The sequence below is a fragment of the Thunnus albacares genome, chromosome 5 (assembly GCF_914725855.1).
Source record: "Thunnus albacares chromosome 5, fThuAlb1.1, whole genome shotgun sequence".
Classification (NCBI taxonomy): Eukaryota; Metazoa; Chordata; class Actinopteri; order Scombriformes; family Scombridae; genus Thunnus; species Thunnus albacares.
In genome coordinates this window covers 3,977,717-4,004,994 of record NC_058110.1, presented here as the reverse complement: position 1 = coordinate 4,004,994, position 27,278 = coordinate 3,977,717, and the positions used below count along the sequence as shown (strand labels likewise).

Genomic DNA, 27,278 nt, shown 5'->3' with positions numbered 1-27,278 from the left:
TTCCACTGAAAACAGGTTTGAAAACAAGTGGCTTTGAAAAATTTGTGCCTTGTGACTCGTTATCCACAGTCAAGGCAAAAAAAAAGTGTCAGAACAACCAATAAACCTCTAAAACCACTCCTGCAGCATAATCTACTTAATTCTCCATCATCAAACCTTTTCTTCTTGTATGCTTTAATCTGTATCTGTAAATTGGAAACTACAGGAGGTCTGTAAAACACAGATTTTCAGTAAAGTATCCCTTTTTCTGTTTTTACCTAAACTTACAGTGCTATAAATACACTTTAGTGTGGACAGTTTCAGTGGAATAGCTAGCCAAAGTACCTCTTTCATACCCGTTCATTTTACACTCCCTGCCCTCCAACAGTGTTTTATTGAGCAGTTGCTGTCTTAAGAGGGTCTGGGTGTGGTACTGGGGAGAAGAGGGAGGAGAGGTCATCACAACAGGACTTCCAGACTGCAGTCAGTGGGCACACCGTCATAATACAACTCATGCAATGTTGTGTGAGCGACTGAAATAATGCAGTAGTCAGACTCTCATAAGAACGACCATCAAAGAAAACAAAAATCATCCAGGGGAGCTCAGTGAAAGTGCTGTGTGTCAGTTGTTGATGCTAAAATGAGATTTGATGGGCCAAACACCTGCCTCTGCTGAACTGGACCCGCACCAGATTTCAGATTAGAAAGCAAGGACTTGGCAGCAGCGCTTCATAAACTCCCAAAACACTGAAGAAATCAGAGGAGTGCTTGTTTGCAGCCATATGCTGGTACCAGGTGGGTCCATCCCCATATTTACAGTCAACTCAAATGTCAGAATTTCCACAAAAATAAGAAAGAACAGTAAACAGGGACGTACTTTAACATTTTTTTTTTATTACTAGTTCAGAATACACCATGGTAAAGCATTTTGGATCTCTCACTTGAAGACTCTTTGGGCATCCAGCGCCGGATACAACAGCACACTTTGTTCTGTCGTGTTCTCCAGCCCTCTGATCTGACTGCCACTGTACGCTGCTCTTCTTCTACCTGCGACAGGATAGGCACGAAGAGGAAAAACCTGACTGGTGCTCATACTGAATATCCTGAAGAGCTAAAGGAAGTAGATGCAGAGTGTGGAGAACTTGTACAGAGGAGACAGATCTCCTCTCAAATAAATACACAACAGTATCGCTTTCTTTAAAGCTCCCCACAGAGCAGTGATCACTCGTAGCATTCCCCCGTTTACAACATTCACACTGATCATGTGACTGGTGCCTGTATTTATTGGTACATATGTGTGTGAATTTAACCGTGACCCCTACATATACTGTAGATATGTAGATGTGTAGATATGATCAGATTGCACTTCAGAGCAAAGATTGAATTCTGTACACAAAGTTGTCCAATATTAAAAAATACATTAAATTACATTTTCCAAATAAATATTGGTCCATTTTCATTAGTATGCCATCTTCCTGAGACACTTTCAGATCCACAGACATATTTATATACCATAGATATCTTTTATTATCCACCAGTATACTCTCTTCAGCCTTTCATTTTACCCATCCTTTCATTTTCTCTCCATTACTCTGGAGACCAAATAACTTTGTCATGCTACACTTACTTCAACCATCCACTTATGAGATCATCCCTCATCATATGACCTGCTCTCTCATCCGTGCCAAGACATACATAGTAAACAGATTTCTTTCACCGCACCAGTGCAGCATAATCCAAGACATGAGACCGTGTTTCAGATGCAAACGCAATAAACGATGTTACAGTGGGATACGCAGACAGGCGCTAACTGCAGCTGCTACCGTGTTCACTGTAACTGACCTGAATGTACGTCTGTGCTGTGAAGTGATTATCTGTGAGATTAATGCATGTGCTTTGTTGAGATGACATACTGTAAAAGAAATGTGTACAACTGTTTCACTCACATGCAGACAGAGATTTGTATAACAGTCTTGCAGCCGAAAAAGGTTTTTGAAAATACAAATGGAAGCTTTTGTGTGTGTGAGTGTGTGTGTGTGTGTGTGTGTGTGTGTGTGAAGTTTCACAGTATCGACATGATTCTCTTCCTGGCTTGCTCGACAGTCACTGTACTGTGTAGCGTAAGAGTCTCTAGCCAAGTTCCAGTCTGGCTTTGTGCTGCGTAGCTTTCTGGTACACACACACGCGCACACACGCACAAACTCACACACACACACTCACACACTCACACACTCACACACTCACACACACTGAGTACCTTAGCATGAGAAACCACATCACAAGCATCCTCTTGCCTTCATCCTCACCATCATCATTTATACCAGTCTATTATTGCTTTCAAATACCAATATTATTATACAAGTGAAGCAAAAGGGAAATGTATTGTCCGTTTCGTCTCCAAGGGAAGCAGCTCTGACTTGCGGCCCAGATAAAAATCACTGATGAGTAATTTCCAAAACAAGTGAGTCTTCACAGGAAACAGAAACTACTGGAATATCCATAAAGGTGATGTAAGGCAGCAGAGCATGAACAGATGGGCTTCCCTTCTTCAGACATACAAAAAGTACTGCTTCCCTGTTTTTGTCTTTCAAGTCCTCTGCTGTCATTAGTCTTATACGTTAGAGACAGCACTGTTGGCATCTCGCGCCTGACGGATGCCGTATAACCACTTGATGACTCGAGCGTTCCTCTCGATGACAGAGATGCCGTAGGGGACCCGCTCGTTGGCTCTGGTGGGCCCGTCCTCGTCGTCCTCGTCGCCTCCGTCCTCCATCGCCCGCTCGGCTTCGTCCCCGCACTCCGAGCTGGGCGTGCTGACGCTGCGGAGCTTGGAGATGGAAACTATGTCCGAGTTGGCTCTCGTGAAGCGCTCCACTCCGCCCATCCCGTCCACCTCCTCCGGGTCCAGCCCGCAGTAGTTGAAGAAGCGTTCCAAGTCGGCTGTGGCGCGCGAGTAGCGGTCGCTCAGGTCCGACTTGGAGCGGTGCAAGGACGGGTGCTTACGGGCAGAGCCCTTGGAGCTGGCGTTGGATAGACGGGTGAAAGCGGGGGAGGCTGGTGGGATCACACCTGCTCGGATCAGCATTGGACTGGGCGGCAGGTAGGCTGGAGGGGAGGGCAGGTTTTGTGCGGGGGTGGTGAGCTGAGGGTGAGGTTGGGGTTGGTTCTGAGGGGCTGGAGGAGGCGGTGGTGGGACCTGGGGGTGTGCTACCTGGCCCTGGGCAGTCTGTCTGGGCCTGAGCTGGGGCTGCAGCTGAGGCCTCTGAGGTTTCCTTATCTCAGCGTGAGGCCGAACATCCACCCTGCGAACTGTCACCGAGTTAGGAGAGCTGTAGGGTGCCGGAACCACAATGCGGGGTGCTCGTGCAGGGATAGGGGGTGGACGACGGGTGGGTTCAGCTGCGGGGGTTCCGAGGTTGTTGTTAAGTGGAGAGGAAGTGCAAGAAGAGGTGGATGAGGAGTTGTTGGTGCCATGATGTAATGGTTTGAGGTTGTTGAGAAGTCGGTTGCTCCTCTCCTGTTCTGCTGACAGACTGCTGCCGATGCTCTTAGCCCCCGATGAAGGAGATGAGGATGAGGGGGAGGTGGAGGAAGAGGACTGGGAACAGGGCATTGGTCCATCACATACATCATTGATAAGGTTATTCAGAATATCCAAGTTAAGAGCAGGTCCTCGTCTCCCTCCTGGCCCCTCTCTCCCTCCTCCATTCTCCACATCAGCTGGGCAGCGGGGAACTTTTCGGGCTGGAGGAGTGCTGATCTGGCACTGGAGCATCATCCCTGGTGGAACAAGAGGCTTCCGGATGATTGGCGGCTTGACAGGCGCCTGGCGAGTGAGAGCCACCTGCTGGCTCTTTACGTACTTGGCCTTGTCAGCCTCCAGACGTTCTACAGCACTCAATTTACGGGCCCCGGGCTCTGCCTGGCGACGGAAGTAATCTGGACCCTTGTTAAGTATCCTGAAGGGCATGGCAGAGGTGAAGGGGACCCCGGCCAGACGGCCGTCTGAGGGCCGCAGGGTCTCCACCGGCATGCTGAAGAAGCTGACGGAGAGGGAGAAAGATTTTCTGTCAGTCACAATGTTTTTGAAACAGAATTAATGACAAATGAAAAACAAAGCGAATGAGCAAGAGGTGAGAGAGGGAACAAGAGAATGACTCACTTCTGTATTCATTGTGATAAATATAAAAAAGATTTATAGTGTTATTGTGAGAACTGGAATGTCACGGACATGAAGCTAAACAGGGTAGAGACAAGCAGAGAGACTGACAGAAGGGGAGGTGGGTGAGAGTGGGACTTTAATGGTCAGCGAACATCCTTTTGGAGCTCTCACATGTCCTCTCTAAGCTTGAGAAAATAGCTCTTTTGTAGTCTCTCTTTTCTTCCCACTCTCCTCCTCCTCCTCCTCCACCCTCCTCCCTCACACCCTCGGTCCCAGAGCTCCTTCAACTTCCTTACCGGTCGCTGTGCTGCTGCTCTCGCCTCTCCTTTTCTTCCTCCTTTCTTCTCTGTCACCCCTCTTGCTCTTTTATCCTTCCTTTTCCCAGTCTGGGCTCAGTGAAAGGCTTCTTGTGGGACAGGGTCAGTCGGGGTCAAATTCCACATCGGGCCCGGCCAGACCCACCTCTATTAGCTCAGTGGTGACCCAGATGGGGTTAGGCTGGGGATCGGGGTCACTGGTCAGCCACAGTGCAGCTGATGGGAGCTCTTTAACCAAAATGCAGGTCTGGTAGGTCTGCCGGCAACAATACAGCCGACACAACAGCCTTTATGATCCCCGTCACGATCTCTGCCCGCCTGGTCTGTCCAGCTGTGATCCCTCACAAAACTCAGCTGGAGAGCCCCACAGTCCTGGAGAGGGTTAAAGCAAAAGGAAACAAAATCCAAGTCAGATAACAGTAGCGCTCTCTTCTTCTTCTGTCCGTCTCTCATTAATAAAAAGCATCCACACACACTGATACACACACACACACTCACACACACACTCCGGCAGACAGACGGGATTCTCTTCAACACTGAAGTGGAGCAGACGGGACAGGCTTTAATACTGCGTCTGGCTCCTCCCAGCCGGCCAATCGCATGTCAGGTCGGGAGCCTCAGTGGGGCACGGGGGGCGGGGTGAGAGGCGGGAGTCGAGCTCGCATTGGTCCACCTCGAAAGGGATTCTGACCAATTGGACCCCTCCCCCCTCGGAGCACAACAAAACACTGAGGCAGGGTTTTCATTCAAATGAAAATTCTTTGAAAGGGAGAAAGTGGGGGGGGGGAGAAAGAGAGGAGGGCAATGGGCAAAACAGCTGCAATTTTTTACATTGACTTGCATCAAGCTCAGCAGGGCGCTATGAAAACATTGTGAAAAAAACATTGTGAAAGCCCACACAACTGTTCCTCTTGCTCTTTGTCTTCATCACCGCACAAGTAGAAACAAAGTGCGGATGGTGTGTGAACAACACGGCTAACAATGGAGGATTAACAGATTTAAAATCGAATTATGCTTCAATTTGTGTTTTAACCATTTGGCTTGAAGCTTGTAGCGCAATGTGCTCAATGTTTACAGTGTCTACAAACTATATCTGGTCTAATAAATGCAACATTAGTTCAGAGACAAAGACATCTGATCAAAAACAGACTGAAAGTTTGTCCCTGTGTTTCTATAACAGCCAATTAACTTCTGTATTATTTCTTAGTTTTAGGAGTTTAAAGCACTGATGACACACAAAGTGTTCATCTTTCTTTGCCCTCTTTCTCCACAAGCTTTCTCAGAAAAACAATTCTCTCCATCCCCCAACCCCCCTCCTTATCATTTACAACAGTACACTCCCGGGTTACATCACAATCGTTTCTCCCCCTCCTCCTCCTCCTCCTCCTCCTCCTCACCTCTACCTCCAACATATCCATCCGCATATTTTTAATTAGTCTTTTTATAGCTATCTTCCTTCTTCTCTCCCTCAACATGTGACCTTGTTTTCCCCCCACATCTCCGTCTCCCTCTCTCATCCCTGAGCAGCAGACTAGTCAGGGAGACAGCAAAAGCAACTGTGACAGCTTACACTTGGACACACACACACACACTTGTTTTCAGGTGCGAGTACTTCAACACACACACGCAGTCACACGCTTTGCTTTCATCTTGACCCTCTGACAATCCAAAGGAGGGTTTTACCAAAATAGTCGGGCTTAAATTAAAAAGATTTGCATCACAGAGGATGATGATGAACAAATAAAGGCGGGATTGTTCAGCTAGTTTCACTTAGAAGGAGACAGAAACCAGTTAGATGAAGACGCACAGGAGATGATGACATCACCCCGGTTTGGATTTTTGGCCTATCAAAGACACACACCTGTCTCCAGATTCTTGAACTTTTAATGATTAGATAACACAAAAAAATGAATGTCTGTCTGTCAACAAGCCCGTACACACACACAACACAACACAAGACGACACAACAGCCGTGCTCCACCTGCCAGAGAAAATGTTTACACCACAGTAGAAACTGGAGCCTGACACTGACACTTTGTGCTTACAGTATCCAGCCCTGAAGGTCAGTGGAGAGTATCTGAATACACAAAACACACATTCATCAGAAGAAGACATTAAAGACTGTTCTGACTCTCAGTATATGTCAGTTACAAGTACATTTGGCTAATATTTATTGTTCCAAAACACTTAAAGGCTTTCCTGAAAATCTCCTTAGATCTCTAGCATAAAGCCTCCTGCCTCACCATCTATACACTGAAAACAACAGTTGCACTCCAATAGCTATAGGTAATTATATATATGTCCATTCATAGAGACCTGTCCACAGCTACAGTGAAGACAAACGTCAGGTCACAGAAAGCTCAATCAGCTCAGGTTTAGTATGCTGAGGCCTTTTCATTACTCTTAAATAGACCTGGACTGAAAGAAACATCCTTTCACTTCAGATTTGGAGCCTTTTCATGTCCACAAAAGCTTTATTTCTTTAGGAACGGCCAACCTTTGGCTGCAGTTTTCCATTGAGTAAATGACAAATACTTTGACAGAATCCTAAATGGGTTATAAAAGATCTAAAAAGTGTCCACATACCACCCTCCAAACATACCATCATGTCATTTAAAGGGTTCATCCCCGCTGGTGTACAACAGGCCTCTGACACACACTTTAAACATGAGCGCTATTGTGGACGAATCACACCAACACAAAGGGAAATAATTGTTTCGGGGAATCATGGGATATCTCCTAGTTCAACACCACAAAACACAAGGTTTTAAACAACCACACACACACTAGCTCTGTGCCTGCAAACACACACACACACACACACACACAAAGATCCCTCTCACACCCACGTAAACCCATTTCAGCTGATAATCCCATGATCCAGTCATCATTCACTCCCTTTGTTACCTTTCTGGACCTAAAAGTTAGCCATGGATGCAGTTTGGAGATGTAGAAATGAAAGATTTTGAATTACTAACAGTAACTATTGTCAATGCAGGGCTCCAGAAATCTGGACTTAAAGGGCCAAATAAAAACTGTTAAATGAATTCATGCCACAACATCAGATGTGTAAGTGTGTAAATGTAAAGCCAGTTACCTTCCTTCTTTAAAGCTCGGTACTGAGAACAGTCGTCTACATGCAAATATTCTCTCTACATAGTCCTAAAGACAGCAGCTATTGTCATTCATTTCCTCACTCTATCAGTCATATCACTGTATTCTTCACTCTATCATGGGACAAAAGTGTGTGTAAACAGTGCCGTTAGGTCACGTTCAGGCCTCTCATTCACTTGAATAGAGAGAGGCCGTTGACTCAGGTAAAGAGGCAAAGACAAGACAACACAAGGTCGTCAGGCTGAACTTTTGCTGTTTTTGAACACTGTGTTTCTGCTGTTTACCTTGTGACAAAAGAATGAAGTAGTTGTCACGGTGATAACTTTCCAACTTTGCAGTTGCAAAATCCTATCTGTGAATATTATAAACACATTTGTTGTGGCCTCTGATGAGCCTCTAAACACATTAATCTGTTTAGAGCTGCAACAATTAGTTGCTAACTATTAAATGAAGTAAAGAAATGTCCAGATTTCCTGATTCCAGCTTCTCAAATTTGAATATTTTCTGGTTTCTTTAATCTTTTATGACAGCAAACTGAATGTCTTTGGGTTGTGGACTGATGTGGACATTTGAGCTGTGGAGACCCCTCAGTCAACTGAGCTTCTTCAAGCCGAGCGGCCGTTTTTTTGTCAGTCTGTGTGTAGTGTACTTCTGGGGACATTTCAGAGTTAGCACTCCTCGCTTCAACGCTGCCCTCCGGAGGAAAATCATCGCAATACGTCAAGTCGTTCTGTCAAATCAAGGAAGATGTCTGCGATGGGTACGGGCGACTGCGGACCTGAGAGTTTAGTGAGAAGACAGTGCTGCACACCCAGCAGCGGGCCGAGGAGACAGTCACCTTCCAGGAGGTCATGATGGACATCATCTCAACCAGAAGGAAGAGAGGTCTTGCCTGAGCTTGTCAGGCTCCAAGATAATGTTATCTTCTGCCTTCTGCTTAGAGCTTAATACAACATAGTCTCTAGCTTTTGTTTGATATGTAGTGTTGTCAAAAAATGTTGTTGCCCATTTGTGATCCGTCGTTAGCGTAGTTAACACGCATTCACTCCGAGGGCTAACTTGTTATTATACGTCACCCTGAACGTCCCACCAAACCTACTTCAAAAACCTCGCAGTTCAATAAAACATTGCTTGTTGCCACACACATAATGTACAAGTGATCCTCATTTCCTCACATGATCCTCACTAATCAATTGAGAGACAAAATAGCTCTTAATTAACTCACTGAAACTCATGCTAATGGATTTTCTGATTGTCAGACAGTCTGTATGAAAAAAAAATGGAAAAAAAAGAAAAAAGGAACAAATAGTCAAATTTTCATATTGAACAGCCAAATCTGATTCGACAGGTACAGCTCTAGTTAGTTGCAACCCTAAATCTGTTACTCCAACTGGACTCCCAGGATCAGATTTCATCATCCCAGCTGTACGTCAAACAACACGCCCCCACCAACGCAGCCTCCTGTGCCGTTTTAATGCAGGGCTGATTCTGGCCTGAATCCCTGCTTGTACTTCTACCTGCCACTGACCAAGGTGTGAATTAATCAAGCGCCACCACAAGTCTACGGATCTGTGTGTGTGTGTGTGCGTGAGAAAGAGCGACAGAGAAAGTGTGAGTTAGGAATAACTTCCTAAGGAAACAAAAACATCCCTCGGCCCAGTCTTTTGCTCTCCATTCATGTTCTGTTCTGCAGTTACACAAACAGCTGATGTCTCCAAAAGAGACAAGCGCACCGCAGGCGACCGACCACAGCGACAGACCCAGGAATGAGATTTCTGTTTCACAATGGAAACTGTTGAACTGTTCCATGATCATAAAACTATGCTAACTGCTATGTTGTTATGAATCTGACTGCTTTTACATTTGGCTTTCCAACCACCTTATTAGCAGGTAATGGTACAGCTTATGAAGTCTGCTGTGTGTGTGTGTGTGTTTCATTATGTGCAGGTGAATATGTTTGGACAGACAGAAAAAAAAGGAAAGATAGAAGTCGGGATCTCTATGAACATGAGGAGGGAGAGATGAGCAGCACTTTACCACAGCTGACTATGGTCACCTACCAACCAGCTGGCATGAGACTAATTATAGGGAAAGCCTGTGACTGGGAACGATTTGCCTCACCAATATTTTTAAACACTTAGTTACGGAGTGACTGAATCGACAGCAAACAGCAACACGTGAGGAAATGGCTTTCAGGAAGAGAGGAAAGGGAAAGAGAAACAATATCTGATAGTTTTCATACGTTTTCTTCCTAGAAAAAGTCCTGAAACATGACAAAAACACAGGAAGATGCAGCACTCCCAGGCTCCAAACATTGCTGGACAGGAATAAGGCGTGTTCATGTGTGTGTGTTCTGGGATGCCAGCTGGCTTGTCATGTCACAGTGGCCTTGGTCCCAGCGGACATTGACCCCGGATTGTACAAATAACACAACAGGGACCTCATCTAAAGAGGTGTCACCCAAAATCCCCTTTCTTCCAACTCAGAAAAAGAGAGCAAACTCATCTTTTATGAGTCTTGTAAAGGTATGTGTTGAAATAGAAGTGCAGAAAGAAATGTAAGTGTCGATTCAAGTGTCAGTTAAGTGAAGTTGTGAAGTAAGAGATGAAAGCCGCTGAAATGTTGAAGCTGGTGACGCTAAACAACGACCTTCATCATACATTTGGAAGAGTCACCTTCACCCCGAGAGAGAGAGAGAGCGAGAGAGAGAGAGAGAGAGAGAGAGAGAAGGGGGTGAGCTAGTCAGCAGTGATTTCTCAGGTTTGTCGCCCACTGGAGGGACGAGCAGGAAACAATGACGCATTTCACAACAGGGAATGTGTGAGAAAGACAGAAAAAACAAACAAACACGCGCTTCTGACTGTGTGTGTGAGTCAGTGAGTGTGCGTCCGGCGTGACCCGCAGGTTGAGCCTGTTATACGGTGCTCTTAGTCCTATAGTATTTCTGCACACTTGGACTTTGCCATGAAGCCTGCACACAATGCACTGGTAACCGCTGTAGAGGAATCACACGATGAGGTGAGCTGCAGCACTGACCATCAACACAAACAATAGACTATATATATATATATAGTGAAATATATATATATATATATATATATATATATATATATATATATATATATATATATATATATATATATATATATATATATATATATATAGACTTCACTGAAGCCTCTCCAGTGCTGGCAGGGATACACTCAGCATCAACTAGGAGGAGTGGGAATCTTTGGGAATCTCACCATTTGATTCAATTCCGATTCTTCAATGTCTGAATTGATTCTCAATTGAATAAATAGAATAGGAGGCACAATTTTCAGTCTCTTGCTCCACTGTCTGGGTACAGAGAGTTTATATTATTATCAGTTGTGTCTTTACTAGACAAGAGACATGCATCAAAGGTCATTCTTCACCTTGGAAATAGTTGTTTGAAAAGACATTCCCAACTTAAGGTCCACTTACAAATTTTTCCCAGAGCTTTCAACTGCATCACAGTTGGACAAAATGAAAAGTCTGACCTGATGATGGCACTAGATCAGTCAGGGATCACCAAAGTTATTACAATTCATCCTGAGGAACAATAAGGTCTGTGCCGAATTTCATTACAATCCATCCAACAGTCGTTGAGACATTTCACTCAAATTGACCTCCTGACCAACAATAATGTAGCGTCACCTTTCATTACCACTTTACCCTGGCAGAAAACATCATTAAGTAAATATGTCAAGAATGCAAAGACAATCACAGAAACTGGACTGAAACGTGTTATTGCTAGAATGAGGAACTGTGGAACAGGATGTTGGACAGGAACTAACCTACACAGGAAGTACTGAAAGACCTTTCCAAAATTTGACCAACTCTTATCATGGCTACCATTTACACACTGTAGGCTTAATGAACTCAGTTGAGCATCCTGCTAGTGTCTTCTGGTTGATTGATAGTCTAACCTGATGAGAAATGGGGCACAACCTGGGTTTAAACCGATCAGGTTGTGAGTGTGCAACACAAGCTCAGCCCATTAGCCCGAGGGACACTTCAGTTTCAGTTTTTAAGTCAATAAAAGGCTTTAAAGAAGAGTTCAAAAGGTTATCAGCCACTCCCCCTCAGGAGTGATTTAGGGAGCTCCTAAGACAGATAATGAAGACAGAGCTCAGAGGATTCGACCCTCAACGCCCTGCCTTCACCACACAGAGCTCTGCAGCCATCAGCTCTGATCACGCTGCTCACTTCCTACAGAAAACAGCTCTCGGCTGGGTCGAGAACTCAACTGGCATGCATGACTGAAGTGTCTGGACTACAGGGTTATGCAACTGTTATATGCACTAGGGTCTAGTCAACTGCAAAAACAACCACTGAACCATAAGCAGACAGTTATTATAGCATCTAGCCCCATCTTTGTATGGCCCTTCCCCTCTCTCTCCATCCATTGCTCCCCACCCTCCACCTCTGCCCCATCACTGTCTGCGTCTGTGGCCCCAGGAAACACACACATCCATGCATGATTACACCCAAGGGTGGGATGGGGAGGGGTATATGTGCATGCGTGAATGTCAGCATCCTCATTTTCTGTGTGAGTGTGTCGGGGAGAGAGTTTTGACTGAGTAGGTAATCAGTGGAGAGCAGGTGGCTGAGTCTTCCCTCAGGAAAACTAAACCTGGCAGCGAAGACAAACATATTAGAACATCTGCTGCCATGTGCCCACATTAGCCAAGTAGGGAAAAAAAAGTGATTCAATAATGTGTCCACAACATAGGAACTTAGGAGGACTAGGCTGTAAATATGAGAAGTGACAGATATAATTGCGTAAAGACAGAAAAAAGAGGGCTCATCCTGACAACATGCTCACATACACACAGCTGGACAAACGCTGCTGAATTGTGCATGAATGTCCTGTTGTATGATTTTATTTTATTTTTTTCTTCAAAATTTAATAAGAGGATAAACCCCTTGAGTTCTCAGGCACAAAGCATGACAGTTAACAAATATTTAAACATAAAATAAATATATAATAATAATGATAGTAGATTAAACAATCCAACCACACAAAACAATCAACAGTCAACTCGGAGAGTAAGAAAATTGACCGATATAGTATTCTGAGACCAGCATTTTAAATCAATAAGAGGCCTAAAAGAAAATTCAGAATCAATCCAAAGTCCAATATATTTAAATTGATCAACTATTACCTATCAGTAAAATAACAGCCGACTCAGCAGATGAATTATTAAGAATATAAGTAGTACCAAACAAGATCCTTGAGGTACACCCTTTTCAACAGTTAAATAATCAGATTGATTGTAATGAAAAGAAACACACACACACACAACAGTTATGGAGGTAAGAATTAACACCAAAACCAATAGCATCAAGTTTATCAAGAAGATAATAGTCAACCTGATAGAAAGCTTTGGTTGAATCAATACAAATTTCACCTGTAAATTGACTTTTGTCTCGGGATGAGAACACATCATCGGAAAATTTTACAAGAGCAGGAGTAGTAGAAACATTAGAATGAACATCAGACTGAAATGGGGATAAAATATTGAGATCATTGATATACTGTGATAACTGATTAAAAATTAACTTCTTAAATGTTTTAGCTATAGTGCAAATAATAGAAATAATAATATTTATTATAATAGTAATTATTAAGATCTAGTCTCCTCCTTTATGAAAGGGAGTGACCAAATAGATAGACAAGTAGTCTTACAGAAATTTCCTTATCAAATCAGAACTAATCCATGGTAAATACATGGTGATATTCTACCTTTAACTTTCATCGTCTTCCATGAGACATGTTCATCACCAACTTTAATAAATTCACTCAAAAGAAGATTCCATGTGACTTCAACATAAGGTATCAGCTGAAACCTATCCCAATCTATTACAGTAACATCTTCAATAAAATGATCAATATTTATGTTTTTACACTGCCTCACACTTATGTATCTTGGAGGAAGACAGGGATTTTAATCTTCCAAAGACAGGTTGGTTCAGTAATAAGTTGAGTTAGATTTATGTCAGTTTTGGAAAGTTACTGAGATTGACAGACACAGCTCCTCCAATTCCCAATTCTGACACTGGAAACTGGAACGATTGCAGGATTGAAGACCAGGTTTACAACCACCATTGCACTGTTTTGCCCAATCATGATACTAATATGTACATCTATCAAGTTCAAGATGTTTAATGGAAAGTTTCTTTTCCAAATTAAATCAACACTGTAAAAGCAACACTTTTACAAAATGATTAACAACACAAAATTCAACCGATTCTTGTACATTTCGAATGACGACAGGCAACTTTATGTCGTGTTTGAGGTACAAAAGGTCCATCCTATTCCAGATATAATAATGATAAAATGTTGGTTGATTTTTTTCCCTTCACTGGATAACTAGCATGCAAGATTAGAACCCCTCAGATTTACAATGCCTGTAGAGATCCTGGCACTGCTGATCCTCTAGAGGGTGAAATAACTGATACAGCGAATCATTTCTGCTGATCATGAAAACTACTATTAAACAGCCCAAACTGATCTGCAGATCTGAAGAAATCAGTATAAGTGTGTGTGTTTGGATTGGCGGCTGGAGGCATCTCAGCTACAGCTTCTCGGTTAGGTAACACACACCTAGGGACATATGGGCACATACACATGCACACACAACTACCAACTGCATACTTAAAGACATACAACTGAACTGTCACATGCACACATACACAGCTCCATGCTGCAACAGTAAAGCCTGAGGAGAAATGAAAAATACGAGAGAGAGAAAAATATATCCCCCTTCAGCACGGTGATGAACACATTCCAGAGTCACGCAGGCGTGGACGCAATAACATACTGCTGTCCTCAGTCAGCTATAGAGCCACCACGCAGGGTGGGAGGGAGAGTGGTCACTGTGGAGTCGCCTCGATGGCTAGGCCTCACTGTTGGCTTGGCTACAGGGAGTGTTTTACACACACACACACAGACACACATCGTTGGTTGGACTCACATGTACAAACACACTCGCACACAGGACTCATTCTCCAAATGTTAACCCTTTAGAAGCTTTCCACTGACAGAGAGAGGTGCTCAGGAAAAAGTGAGTTTCTGTTTGTTTTAGCTCACAGCCTGACTATGACATGCTGTCTGTGCTTCTATCTCAACCAAATACATATGACCTTAATTACAAATCATACATCTCAGAGAGACGAGCTAATCAGACTCTGATCTTTGATCTTTATCAACACAGATAAACTGAAGCACCTCTGGCGCGATAACGCTCTGGAAACACTTTCCCTTTCTGCTTGAAATCAAACGTCAACATCAAACTAGTTTGAGGTACAGTACATCCACTCTGCCAGCCTGTCGCACAGCTTCTCACCCTGTTACAGACGAGAGGGCTGAGAGAATGAAAATAGTCCCAGAGCAGAGCTGCCAAATGTTATAATCAAGATCAGTATTTTTAGATTTGGCATTCTATCTCAAGGACAAGGAAGCACAAGCAGGGACACAGAAAGAGACAATAGCTGCTTCTCTTATAACGGAGGTTTTCACTTGTTCTCAACACTTTTACAAACTGACACAATAAAGATCCTCTTGTTAATATCCTATGTTTAAGATACTATTAGCGACAAATGATTACATGTCTTTTCATGAGCAAGCTAAAAGTATAAATCACTAAATTATGTTGAAAAAAAAAAACCCAAGCAAAGTGTTGCTGTTTATACCTGGCAGAGCAACAGGCTCTTTTAACATACACACAACCCTGCGTCTACACACTGCAAGCATTCCGATGTGCTCAAACAGGGCAGAAGGTAAAGTTTACTTACATTATATCTTTGGTCCCTGCAACACAGGAAAAAAACCAGACTGCATCAACTTTAAAAACACCACAGTCACGAGTTGCAGTGAAAGAAGCAGGTAGCAACTCTGAACCTACACAGCTGCCTTCAGCTGCTACGAGTGCCAAAGTGCTGGTATGTGTGTGTGTAGTGCGTTCCTGCGTGTTGCGAGCCAAATGAACAGTAACCTGAACGTCTCCTTAGGCTAATATATACACTCTCTTCCTTCTCCTCCCACTGCTCAGACAGACTCCGCCCCCTGTGTCTAGAAGCAGGAAGAGAGTTTGGGAGAGAAGGAAACAGGAGCTTTTCCTCGCAGCCACATGATTTTCCCAACACTTTCTCAGTCACCTGGTCTTTTCTTTTGAAGTGTCATTTCCACTACCTAGGGGACTGGAACAAATAATGATGTATTGCAAATGGAGTGATTTCTTTTTTAACCCTTTTGATGCAGAGGAGTGGAAACACATATCAGAGATCAGCTGTTAAGTACACTGCGTGAATAGTATTGTGAAGGTTTTTTTTTAACAGTTTCTGTACTGCACACTTTTGTATGATTTCACAGCCATGATTTTAATCGCTTCTCATGAGAACTACTGTCTTTTTCTGCTTATTCCAAACAAACTGTTGAAAGTATACAATGCATCCTTCCTGTTCTCAAGAAGATTTTTCCTGAGAAAGGCCCAGCAGCAGGTGCAGCAGAATAGACACAACTTTAAAGGGAAACTCCATCAATTTCACTCATCAGAGTGTTACAGGTGTTGGAGAGTTTTACTGCATATGTAAAAAAAAATTTAAAAAGCCTTTTGTGTGTGATAAAGCCTCAAGTGATGTCACTTGAGTCACAACGGTTGGGGCAGAAGACTACTACTACCCAGTCCTCATCTATATTGGCCGCTGCTAGCGGAATCAAGCTACACTGCGGGTGATGTAGGCACCACGTTTTAACAAGGAACAAGATTGCATGGAATAAAAAAGACGATATCTCTGGTTCTGCTGCATCAATTCGGATTTTTGTTTTAAAACTGTCCATCACGAGTCTGACAATGTTATAGGAGTGCAATACTAAAATCAGAAGAGTACTCATAAAACCTCTTTGTACACTTCACAAGTTTGACACTTCCCATGAATAAGACCAGACATATTACCTTATAAAACACTTACAGCTCCATAAGAAAGTATCTATTACATCTCTGACAGCATCCAAATAATGTTCACCGGTAATGTTCTACCAGTAATATCAGATAACATTAGCCTTTTTCCTTTCCAATAGAGGTAATAAACAATGCTTTCTAGTAAGTGAGAAAAGTCAGGGAAGGGAAGTATGATAACATAGACGGGAGGCAATTGAGAGAAAAAAGAATATCATTATGAAGGAGGTGTGGTCAAGGATATCCTGTCATTAGGGCCGGCAAAACGGTGGTTGAGGAGAAGCCATAACTACTGGAATACCTCTTGAGTTTCTATATAAAGATTTAATAACAAAAAAGTTAATAAAAAAAATAAAATCAGTGAATGTATTTGTCTTCATTCCTATCAGTAGTTTATTTTACTTCCAGCACACAGCACAGTGGCTGAGCTGCCCTCGCTCCTTACAGTCCAAACACACACACACACACAGTGGTGCTTATTTAAAGGAGTCAGCAGGGCGGGGTGCACCAGACGAACCTCCCTGTGGTACACACACACACTAAAACACATGTATACAAACCGACACACAGGTTCAGGCACTCACACCCACAGTCTGAAGGCAAACACACACACACACACACGCACGCGCAGTGGTCAGTGACTCTCCAGAGGCAGCGGCAGCAGCAGCAGCAGGGAGCAGACTTCCAGTCACTGTAGAGGAAAGCTACTGGCAGCTCTGGAGTCAAAAACACACACAGTGGGAGTGGACGGGATGGGACAATAAATATTTATACCGGGTCAACAAATCTTGACACTTTCTCTACCTCTGTTAACACCATCAATCACATTCTCCTCCCTTCCTTCCGTACACTGATCCTGGCTGATAATCACAAATTCATCATCTCTTCTCTTATCCATTATCATCTTTCACCACACGTCCACTTCTCTCTTTATCCGTTTTCCCTCAAACCTCTACTTCCCCATCCATCCCGTCTTCCAAGTTCCCCTTTCATGTTCTTCTTTCCCCCTTTTGTCTCATTCCTCTCTTCGGTCCTCCTCCTTCTCTCTTGTCATTCTTTCTCAGCCACACAATCTTTGTGCCAGGGGGAAATAATCTCAACATAATACCCTGTGAGCATCCAAGCCGGCCCTGTGGCAGTAGTAATGCAGCCCCATGAGAACACACACCTTTGCTGTGAGACATAGAGGAGGCAGGTGGATTAAGAGTATTAGTGTGAGTGTGTGGTGCCTTCTCATTTGGTGAAATACTCAGTGATCCATGATACACACACACACTCACTTACCCACAATATGACGAGTCTTTACGGATGCACCACTGGATGTTTACTAAACACGCACCATTCGCTCTATTCACAATTCTCTTTTTTTGACTCATCAGCTGGAAATGTCTTTTTATAGTGACCGCTACAAGAGTAAAGTTACTGCAGCTCCTTCCTCTCATACCAGAATCATGAGCTCCGTGACTAGTGCACACACACACACACACATTCCACAAATGCAGCAATTCAACAGTCTAACGTCTTGCATTACTGCTCACATTACACACTGGCATGCCCAAGCAGGCCCCAACTCTGTCACCCAGCATCCTTGTTTGGTGAAGATACCAAACTGCACCAAACTACAATAAATCCTCTTGAGAAAATGAAGTAAACTTCTCAGAGAGCACGCTTGTAATGTCACAAGCACAAGACGTTACATGCTTGTGCTCCAAATACTTATCTGCTCACATCTGTAATTCATGTCTTGAATTTGGCCATATAAATTACAGATGATAAGAGACGGCAGTTGAAATTCAAATTTCTAGAGGGTCTTCTTCTCAGGCCTTGTGAGCGCTGACATTCAATGCATGTTGACAGTCACATACTCCAACGTGCTGCAAACAGGCAGCAAATATTTTCGGCTTGTTTAAACATTAAGAGTTCTTCAGGGCAACATGTGACTTGTTTCGAAGCCTGTGACCCCTTTTTCAAACAAATATGGTAGATAAACAAACCGTACAGCCCTGCAGCACAGAAAACTCTGTTTTGAATGAAAATAAGGCATATTAATGTCCCTGCTGACCCTCTCGATGAACTGTTGAGTGCTCCGAGGGACATCGTACCTTCAACTGCTTTAACCGCAACACATCCTGTAGGATCAGCTGATTATGATCATATCTAGCATGTTCTAATCATTAGTGAGCAAGCTTTTAGGTTTTCCTCAAGAACAATCCGCACAAGCAGCTTTTTCTGGTGTCTATCACCCATATGTCTCTATTTCATCAAATGTAACAGTCCACAACAACTCAGAGATGCTCTTGAACATACATCGTTTTATGCTCAGGCGTTCTTGGTGAAGAGTAATTTCCAGTAGTGCTGCAACAAATGATTATTGATAAATGATTATATATGGATTAGTTGTTTGGTCCATAGGATGTCATAAAATGGTGAAAAATGTCAGTCACTGTTTCCCAGAGCACAAGGTGACATCTTTAACTCAATAATATTTAGTTTACTGTCATAGAACACGAAGGGAAAGCAGTTAATATTCACATCTGACAGGCTGAAATAAGAGAATTTGGACGTTTAAAACAAATAAACAATTCTCAAAATAGTTGGCGATTAATTTAATAGTTGGCAACTAATTGATTCATCCTTGCAGCTCTAATCTCCACAGCAAATTTCTGATCTTCTTCAGCCTGGTGAACACGGTTTGTACGCTTGTTGCCTGTGACGGGACAGCTGGTCCTGAGAACACTGAAGCTGTAATGGAGGTTGGAGTTGCTGTAAAATGATTGGATGGAGACTTCAGGAGGTAGAGTGGGGTGGTTCGATTCCCGGCTCCTCCAGTCCACATGTCGATATGTCCTTGGGCAAGATACTTAACCCCTAATTGCTCCTGATGGCTGTGAATGTGTGTGAATAGATGAATGTGATTCGTAGTGTAAAAGCGCTTTGAGTGGTCGGAAGACTAGAAAGGCGCTACAAAAGTATAGTCCATTTACCATTCAGTAGAGCTTACACACTGTAGATTACACACTGTAGATTTCTCATGTGTGATGTGGATTCACAAACACACAGGGTCACACATCCCCACCTGACTGATTTAACTGTTTCAACTTTTCCCAGCTTGTAAAAGCTCAGGTTTTCTGCAACATGTTGCTCTCATTAAGCCAAGCCTCCAGGAACAGCGCTGGGCTGGGAAGCCTTTTTTGTGAGTGTCACAAACACCCTAAAATTTTCTTTTTCATCGACAGAATTTGATCTCTTCAGTCCAATAACATTTGGAAAGTCTAGAGGAAGTGTGTGTTTAAATTATTTTATCTCATTCTTGCGTGCAGGGAGCCAACAGGAAGTCAGCCGGCTTGGCCAGTGGACATTATTCTCTCTGCTACAATAGGTTACTGGAAACCTGCATTACCACCCAATCATCATCATCAGTTATGTTTTACATTTTAACTAAAACAAATGCTGCTTTCTTTAGTTTTCACTTTCTAAGGATCCTTCAGTTATAAATCAAAGAAAAGGAAACTGATTTTGCGACAACACAATTGCCAACCAAACCTTTGACCTTTTCCTCTCGGTTCATTTGAACTGCGATACCCTCACGTGTCGTTCTGTAGAAGGTCTGTGGCTACATAAAGACAGTATGGTAGACGTGATCCCAGCAGCAGGGATCTATAAACACACAGACATGTTAGAATCAGTTTGTTTGAGCTCTCTGGTTAGTAGGTCAGTGAGGGGGCAGGGCAAATAATGGTTAAACCAGAAGCATGTTGCTAAACAGCAACCTCAAAACAGCCAGAGGCGCTGACAACAGGCAAAAGGGCAGAGTCTGTCTCACGTGCTGTGAGGAAACATGGCCTTCTGGGAATGGGAAAAAAAAGGAGGGAATGATGAAAGGATGGCTGGCATCTAGAGCGTCGTTTGTCTTGGAAGGGTGAGGCAGAGAACGACAAGAGAGATCCTCTGAAAATACATGAGCAAACACACCCGCATGTATTCACATAAACATACTAATGCTCTTCCTAACATACAGGGTGTGTAGGGATTCATACAGACAAACTGATAAGCACACTAGCAATGTATGAAAGACACACAAAAGCTCATCAAACCAGAAATTCTATTTGCGTTGTCATTGTTGATTCAGCCTTAAGTGTCTGGTTCCCAGTCACAGTCCCAATTATGATTAATGACTCTATGTGTGGGCTGTTTGCATAAAAATAGCAGCAGACAGAAACAACACTTGTGCGCCGTCACCTGGCGGAAAAAACACCCCGTTTAAGTAGATCAGTGCAAGACTTATCTACTTCAGTTTTCATCACAAGGAGGTCAGCTCAGCTGTCAACTGCACTGAAAAAAAATGAGCAACATCACACAAGGTCCTCCTCTCTACGTCTCTGTGTCACTTCTCATCGAGCAAAGCGCTGTCAGTTTTTTCTCCGGCTCACACCTTCGCTCAGTCACACAAGACGAGCTGTTTGCATGTGAGGAATCTGCATGTGAGCCCTGAGCCGCTGACCTCCAGAGTTCAGCAGAAAGAGAGAGACGCAGCTTGCCAGGACAAGGAGGCATACTGACCTCATTCCTCAGGGGGGAGACTAGCACAAACTGGGAAGACCCAATGACTGCTGTGAACTCCAGCCACATGACTCCTACTGTCTAGGATATTCGGGCCACAGAGGGCTTAACCTGACTGTGCTGGCAACACTACAAAGTGCTCTCTTTAAAAGTGAGACGTCACATCTTGGAGAAACTGTTATGCAGAAGCCAAAATAAAACACTCGAGTGAAATTATCCATGAAAGTAATCTCTGTTGTTCCATTTCCTAAGACTATGGGACAGCAGGTGTCCCATAGTTGAACATTTCACTTTTATGCTACTTTATATTTCTACTATACTCTACTACAGAGTACAAGTATGGTGCTTTTTACTACTTTTATTTAACAGCTGTAGTTACAAGTAACTTTGAATATCAAGATTTGACATAGAAAACATGATCATTTAAAGGTGCTATATGTAGGAAATTAGAAATTCCTTCTCATTAGTGACACTGGTGGCCATTAAATGAACTGCAGTCAGCGTCCTGTTGCTTGTGTGCGGAGCGAGCAGAAGCAGGTGATGTCTTTTTCCTTGCTTACACTTCTCATAATAACATAAAAGATCTCTAACATTGTGTTTTGCACCGTGTTTCTGCAAAGCATCTCTTACTCTCAGTCAGTCAGCCCCCTGTGGCTGGGGAGAAACACGCTGTGGCTTGTTTTCTGCTCCTTTGCTGAGGAAATGATGTTAGCTGCGGGAGTGGCTGACTTGTCATTGCAGGGGTGTTTTGTTGTGAAATGTGTGGTGGTTGATGGAGGCAGCTAGCTGACGCATTAGCTGGAGAGCTAATATTTGCAGGGGTGTTTCTAGTTGGATAGCACTGTTTTCGTCGTGATAGATGCTGGTCGTTTCTTGACGTTAGCGGGAGAGAGACAAGGCACTTGGGAGTGTGCAAAAATGATACTTGCTTCATAATTCTTACATATAGAACCAGGATGCAACATTAACTTTTTTGTCCACCGCCTAAATGGCTATTAAATGTTCAAATTTTACCGGCCACTCAATAGACTAACATTGTTTTTTTGGCTGGTGAGTGAAGCAAATTTGGTGGCTGGTGCTAATTTTGTCCCCCTTAAACTTATATGAGGCTATCCACCAGTAGCTATGTACTGTAGTAAACGTTAGCTCCACCTCCACCAGCTTCAATATTAAAATAATCCTTGCACATTAATGCATCTGTAATAATTAATAATGATCCAATAATAACAGGGGCCCTTCCTCCACTTAACAAGTTTTTTACTTTTTACTTTACAACTTTTACTTTTGATACTTAAGTACATTTTGCTGCTTTTACGTGATTACAAGTAAACCTTTTTTAACTATATTTTTATTGTGGGATTAGTACTAAAATACTCTACGTATTTAATTATCTCATTAAAATCCTTAAAAATCGCATCTTGTTTAAGTTGCATGCTGGACCACAATTGGCTCCAAACCAGTTGTGATGTCACAAATCATGCTGATAGGCCCACCCCTTAAAACTGGATTTTCAATGAGTACAGAGAAACTTTCCACTTTCAGCAAATGAATGTGAAAACAGCCTTCTAGTGTCAATCTCTGCACATAAATCATCCTGCAGACTGAAAAAACATCCAACTAAAAGGAACAAGAAGATCTCAATACTTTTTTCACCACTGTTCATGTATGTACATGTGCATTCAAATGTGTATCTTTTTAATGCTTGTGATATTTTAATCAATACATGAGGAATCTGTTACACTGAAATGGGTGCTTAGAACAGGGTTGCATAATGCCAGACTGTATGTGTGTGTGCGTGGTTGTGTTGCATACTCTGGCCAAGTGGAGCAGATTACTTTGCCTGGTCTGAAAAAGGATTGGCAACATAAGATGACTTCATCATCACATGGCAGCGCCGATAAACCCACAGAAAAAGCTCCTTCAGAGCTGAAATAAAGGCCGAATACAGGTGGCACTGGAGAACTGACGACAGCCACGGAGACAGATAGACAGGGAAACAGAGAAAGGGAGACAGGAAGACAAACACAGAGACAGACAACAGCGAGACTTGGCACGGTCAGCAAAACAATGCAACACTTGGACAGCAGCCAGACAGCAAGTGTGAGAACTGAAGCAATGCAGCTTCTGACTCAGTCCCTGCAACATGATGAATAATACTCTACTTATTTCTGCAACAAGGGCAGTGTGGCACCTACAAACACAACACACCAGCCACTCTACTGGAAACACTGAAATAGCACTCATTGTATTCTATACTAAAAGGGATACATTTACAAACACAAACACATTTTCCTATGTTGTTCTGCGACAATGACTACAATATTATAGGCCACAGCCAGTGGAGCATAATCTAGCATGGGCTACACTATCATTTGCTGGCTATTCATTGTGATGGATGGTATGTAGGTTTGGTAGGAAAAATATGATATTTTCCAGCTAATCACAGCCTTGCTGTCATGTAGCCATTTTGGATGAGCCCAGAGAAGACGGAGAACATCACCACCATTAGCCACAGCGGTTAGTTACTCTATTAAGCATGCCATCACGCCATCTCAGCAGGCTGATGTAACAGTCGAGATTAAATGTTCCAGTGTGTCTGTCTGTGTGGCAGCTATGTTAGGCACCAACTGTAATATTACCCCCGCTGACATCTATCATAGTCCTTAATTAGAAAGGATTCCCTCATTTTTTCCCAGGCCAGCTAAATTCACAATGAGGCATCACCACCGCTAGGACCAAAATACTGAGAAAGTAAACAACAGGATAGGAAAAAAAAAACACTCTGAGAGCCTCCGAGACAGCAGACCTCATGAACCAAACCTCAGACATGGGGACACACTGGAAAATAGTCTACGATACAATACACTGCACAAGCACACACATATCATAATGCTAAGTGTGTGTTTGCAACAAAATTGTTCATCTCTGACTTTTATTTTTGAGCGCAAACATGTAATAAATGTCACCTCTCACCACCCTGGTTGTTGCCAAGAAGTCAACTATCAGAGAAATTCCACAAGGTAAAGTCAGAAACATGTGTTCAATGTAGGGCTGCAACTAATTATTATTTTCATTATCAATTAATCTGCCAGTTATCTTCTTACTTCATTGATTAATAGTTTTTTCTATAAAATGTCAAAGAACGCCTATCACCATTTCACAGAGTCCATCTTAAATGGGCCATATTATGAAAAACTTGTGCGTATGTATTTGGATATCTGATGTGCCTACTAACACACAAACTGTGAAATAAGACCACACAGTCAGTTTGGTGAGGGCTGGCTTGCTCTGTACTCTTGTGATTCAACAAGCCATTCACATTTGATGCCCCTTCTTACATCACATGGGGCAAAGCTAGGCTAACCAAAGCTGCGGGTGAAAAATGTGCTGTGATCCTTGTGGTATTTTGACCAAAGCATGTCAGATACATTTTATTAAGACCACAGGGAACTGTGTTAACTTGTGGAAAATGGGTATAATATGGCCCCTTTAAAATTGTTTTGTTAGATCAACAGTGCAAAACCCAAAAATATTCAATCAACAATGATATAAAAACTGAGAAAAGCAGCAACACTCACACCAGTGAAGATGCAACATTAAAATATTTTGCATTTGCATGAAAAAATTGATTAAACAACTGATCGATCAAAACAGTTGCAGATAGATTATAATCCATTATGTTTCAGCTGTGTTGGCTAGTTTGCTGTGCTGTAAATGACAAGTCAACATGTCTCAAGATGTGGAGGCAAAAAAACTGCTATGTTTCCATGTGCCAATCAGCGAATGACTACTCAATCAACTGCAAAGAAATTAAATCAATTCAAAATGAAGAGATTACATTTTATGAGCAATCAGTCTCTTACAATTCCTGTTTCACTGTGAGATTAAAACAAAGTAGTCATGTGCACATCCACAAGACCTAAGTGGGGTAAGTGCTGGATACAAAGAACAGTTCAACTAGATACAAAAAGTACCCACACACTGAATCAGCGCTCTCCCTTTTTCTTTATTTGTTAGCGACGTTTCAACCGACTATAGTTCTCCCTCAGGCAAATCACTGTAAGATTAATCAGAAGTAGTTAACGTAACTTTAATATTTTGCCCACTGGCACTGCAAAGCTGCTGATCAAGCCAATTTAAGCTCCACTGGCTGTGTTACCACTGGAGTATAATCAGCCGACATTACATAAGCAGAAGCCTAGTTCAGCATCGATAGCACTGATGTAAAAGTACACCCCCTGGACAGGACACTAGTGGGTTGTGGTGGGCCTCTGTCTTTAGTTAAAACCCCCATAAGCTTCTTTCCAGACATCACCAACCCATGCTCTTCCTCCCATTTGATGGATCCCCTTGTCTAAATGAAGGAAACTAAGTCTCTGCAGATTCTTCAAAAGACAGATGTGAATAGCAGTAGGCAGTTCTGCAACACTGCTATATGCAATCTGACACAGGCTGTTATTAACGTTTGAAAAGTGCTATGCTTTTTCCATTAAGATATAAGAAATAGAGTCAGAGTTCCTGTCAGTGTGAGCCTACTGTTGTTCTTGTTTTTCCCAAGATGAACGCTTGCTCACTGAGGGGCCCATTAAAAAAAAAAAAAAACTCTGCACATACAAGCAAACTGAACATTTCTAAGCTGGAGGATGCACATTCCTGGACTGGGAATGATTAAGAATGGAAATTACAAGGTGGTGTTTTTGTTGCTGTTGCCCAAGGTGAACAGCTTTTACACATCAAGTTCACTCTTTAGTGAGTATGAGCCAATTATCAAACCCATATATTGTGGCTGGTTTGCTTTTTTCTCATGCTTTACTCAGCGGTGAGAGAAGTAAGAACACAAGTACATAACAAGTAAAAGCCAGACATTTTAAATCCAACTAAAGTAAGAGTAAGGAAGTGTTATTTCCAAAATGTACTTAAAGTATTTAAGTAAAAATACTCATTCTGCTGAGATACCCAGAACAATCACTAAAAGAAATACTCGTGATTGATTGCAATTATTAGATTTTATAATACTGATGCATCAATGCCTAAGTAGTAAAAAAAAAAACTGTAGTAAAAAAAAACAAACAAAAAAAAAAAAACTATAGACCTTTACTACAGAATTCTGTTATTTAAAAAAATACATCAACCTGTGCAGTCAAATGCTCAAAGATCTTGATTTTTAAGCAGACTATGGACTCAACCTGCTGATTCAAAGACAAGGCAGCCTGAACAATACAGGAAGGGGCTTCCAGTTCAACAGCAGTACATTTCAGGCCTGAACTTCCTCCTCCGATGGAGAGAAAGGAACTGCTCTCCTCCCCCCCTGGCGAGAACTTGAGTGTAAATATATCAACAACCACAGAGGGTGAAGCCTTATGTGACCTTTAAGCCAGACTAGATTTACATCCTCTGATACTCAAGTGGTCTGCCTCATTTTGTGCAACACGCATAACAATGTTACCTCACACCTTTATACACTCCTCTGTGAGTCCAGCTAAGCCAGGCCTGATTTCCCAACATCACCTCCCCAGTAGGATCATCTGCAGCGAATTACAGAGGAACTGAGATGATCTCAGAGAGATTATGGATTCACTGCAGGCTGAATGGGACATGAATGAACAGAGCACCTAAATTTTGAGTCACTAACCTACAAAACAGTAGCCATGTTGCACACCTTGGAACAATAAAGCAAACACCAAATTATTTGCTGCTGAATGGGAAGAATATTAAGAAGCCATGTTTGTCATGTGCCATGTGTCAAAAGAAACAAAATATTCTTGCTAGTTTCTCTGAACTGTTACTTTCAAAGAAACATTTAACAGTTAGCTAACCAACTGCAAACGATCACTTGGCGAGTTCAGACCCGTTTCTTTTCATTTTTTTGTTCAGCTAACGTTACATTTTTATTATGCTAACGTCGTGATAAAAGTTTAGTTCATTTATTGTTTTAGGATACCAATTTCGTTTTAAAAAATTACTTACCTGTAACCACAGCTCTTTATCACGGCCAATCGAAGAAGGTGTGTTTAAATGTCGTATAAGATGTGTTGAAGCCAGTATTTCTGAATACAAGCAAACGTTAAGACATGAGCAGGATTCACTTTCACATAAACGTTCAATGTTGGCGCGGTTGATACCATAAAAGAACTACAAGAACACTGCAACAATTAGGGTTTT

At 42.5% G+C, this 27,278-nt stretch overlaps 1 protein-coding gene across 6 annotated transcripts; it reads right to left on the bottom strand.

Moving 5' to 3' along the window:
* Positions 1-852: 852 nt before the first annotated feature.
* On the bottom strand, positions 853-27,278 carry wu:fa11c10 (protein FAM110A). Of its 6 annotated transcripts, none has more exons than XM_044352844.1 (4): positions 27,084-27,278; positions 20,100-20,213; positions 4,438-4,830; positions 853-4,022 (listed from the first exon to the last, which is right to left on the bottom strand). In XM_044352844.1, exon 4 carries the CDS (start codon positions 4,010-4,012, stop codon positions 2,591-2,593), a length of 1,422 nt encoding a protein of 473 aa, XP_044208779.1. In that variant the 5' UTR covers positions 4,013-4,022; positions 4,438-4,830; positions 20,100-20,213; positions 27,084-27,278; the 3' UTR covers positions 853-2,590. The 6 variants fall into 6 exon arrangements, with proteins under 6 accessions (XP_044208779.1, XP_044208781.1, XP_044208776.1 ...); XM_044352846.1 differs by having other exon boundaries at positions 20,107-20,213; XM_044352841.1 differs by lacking the exon at positions 20,100-20,213.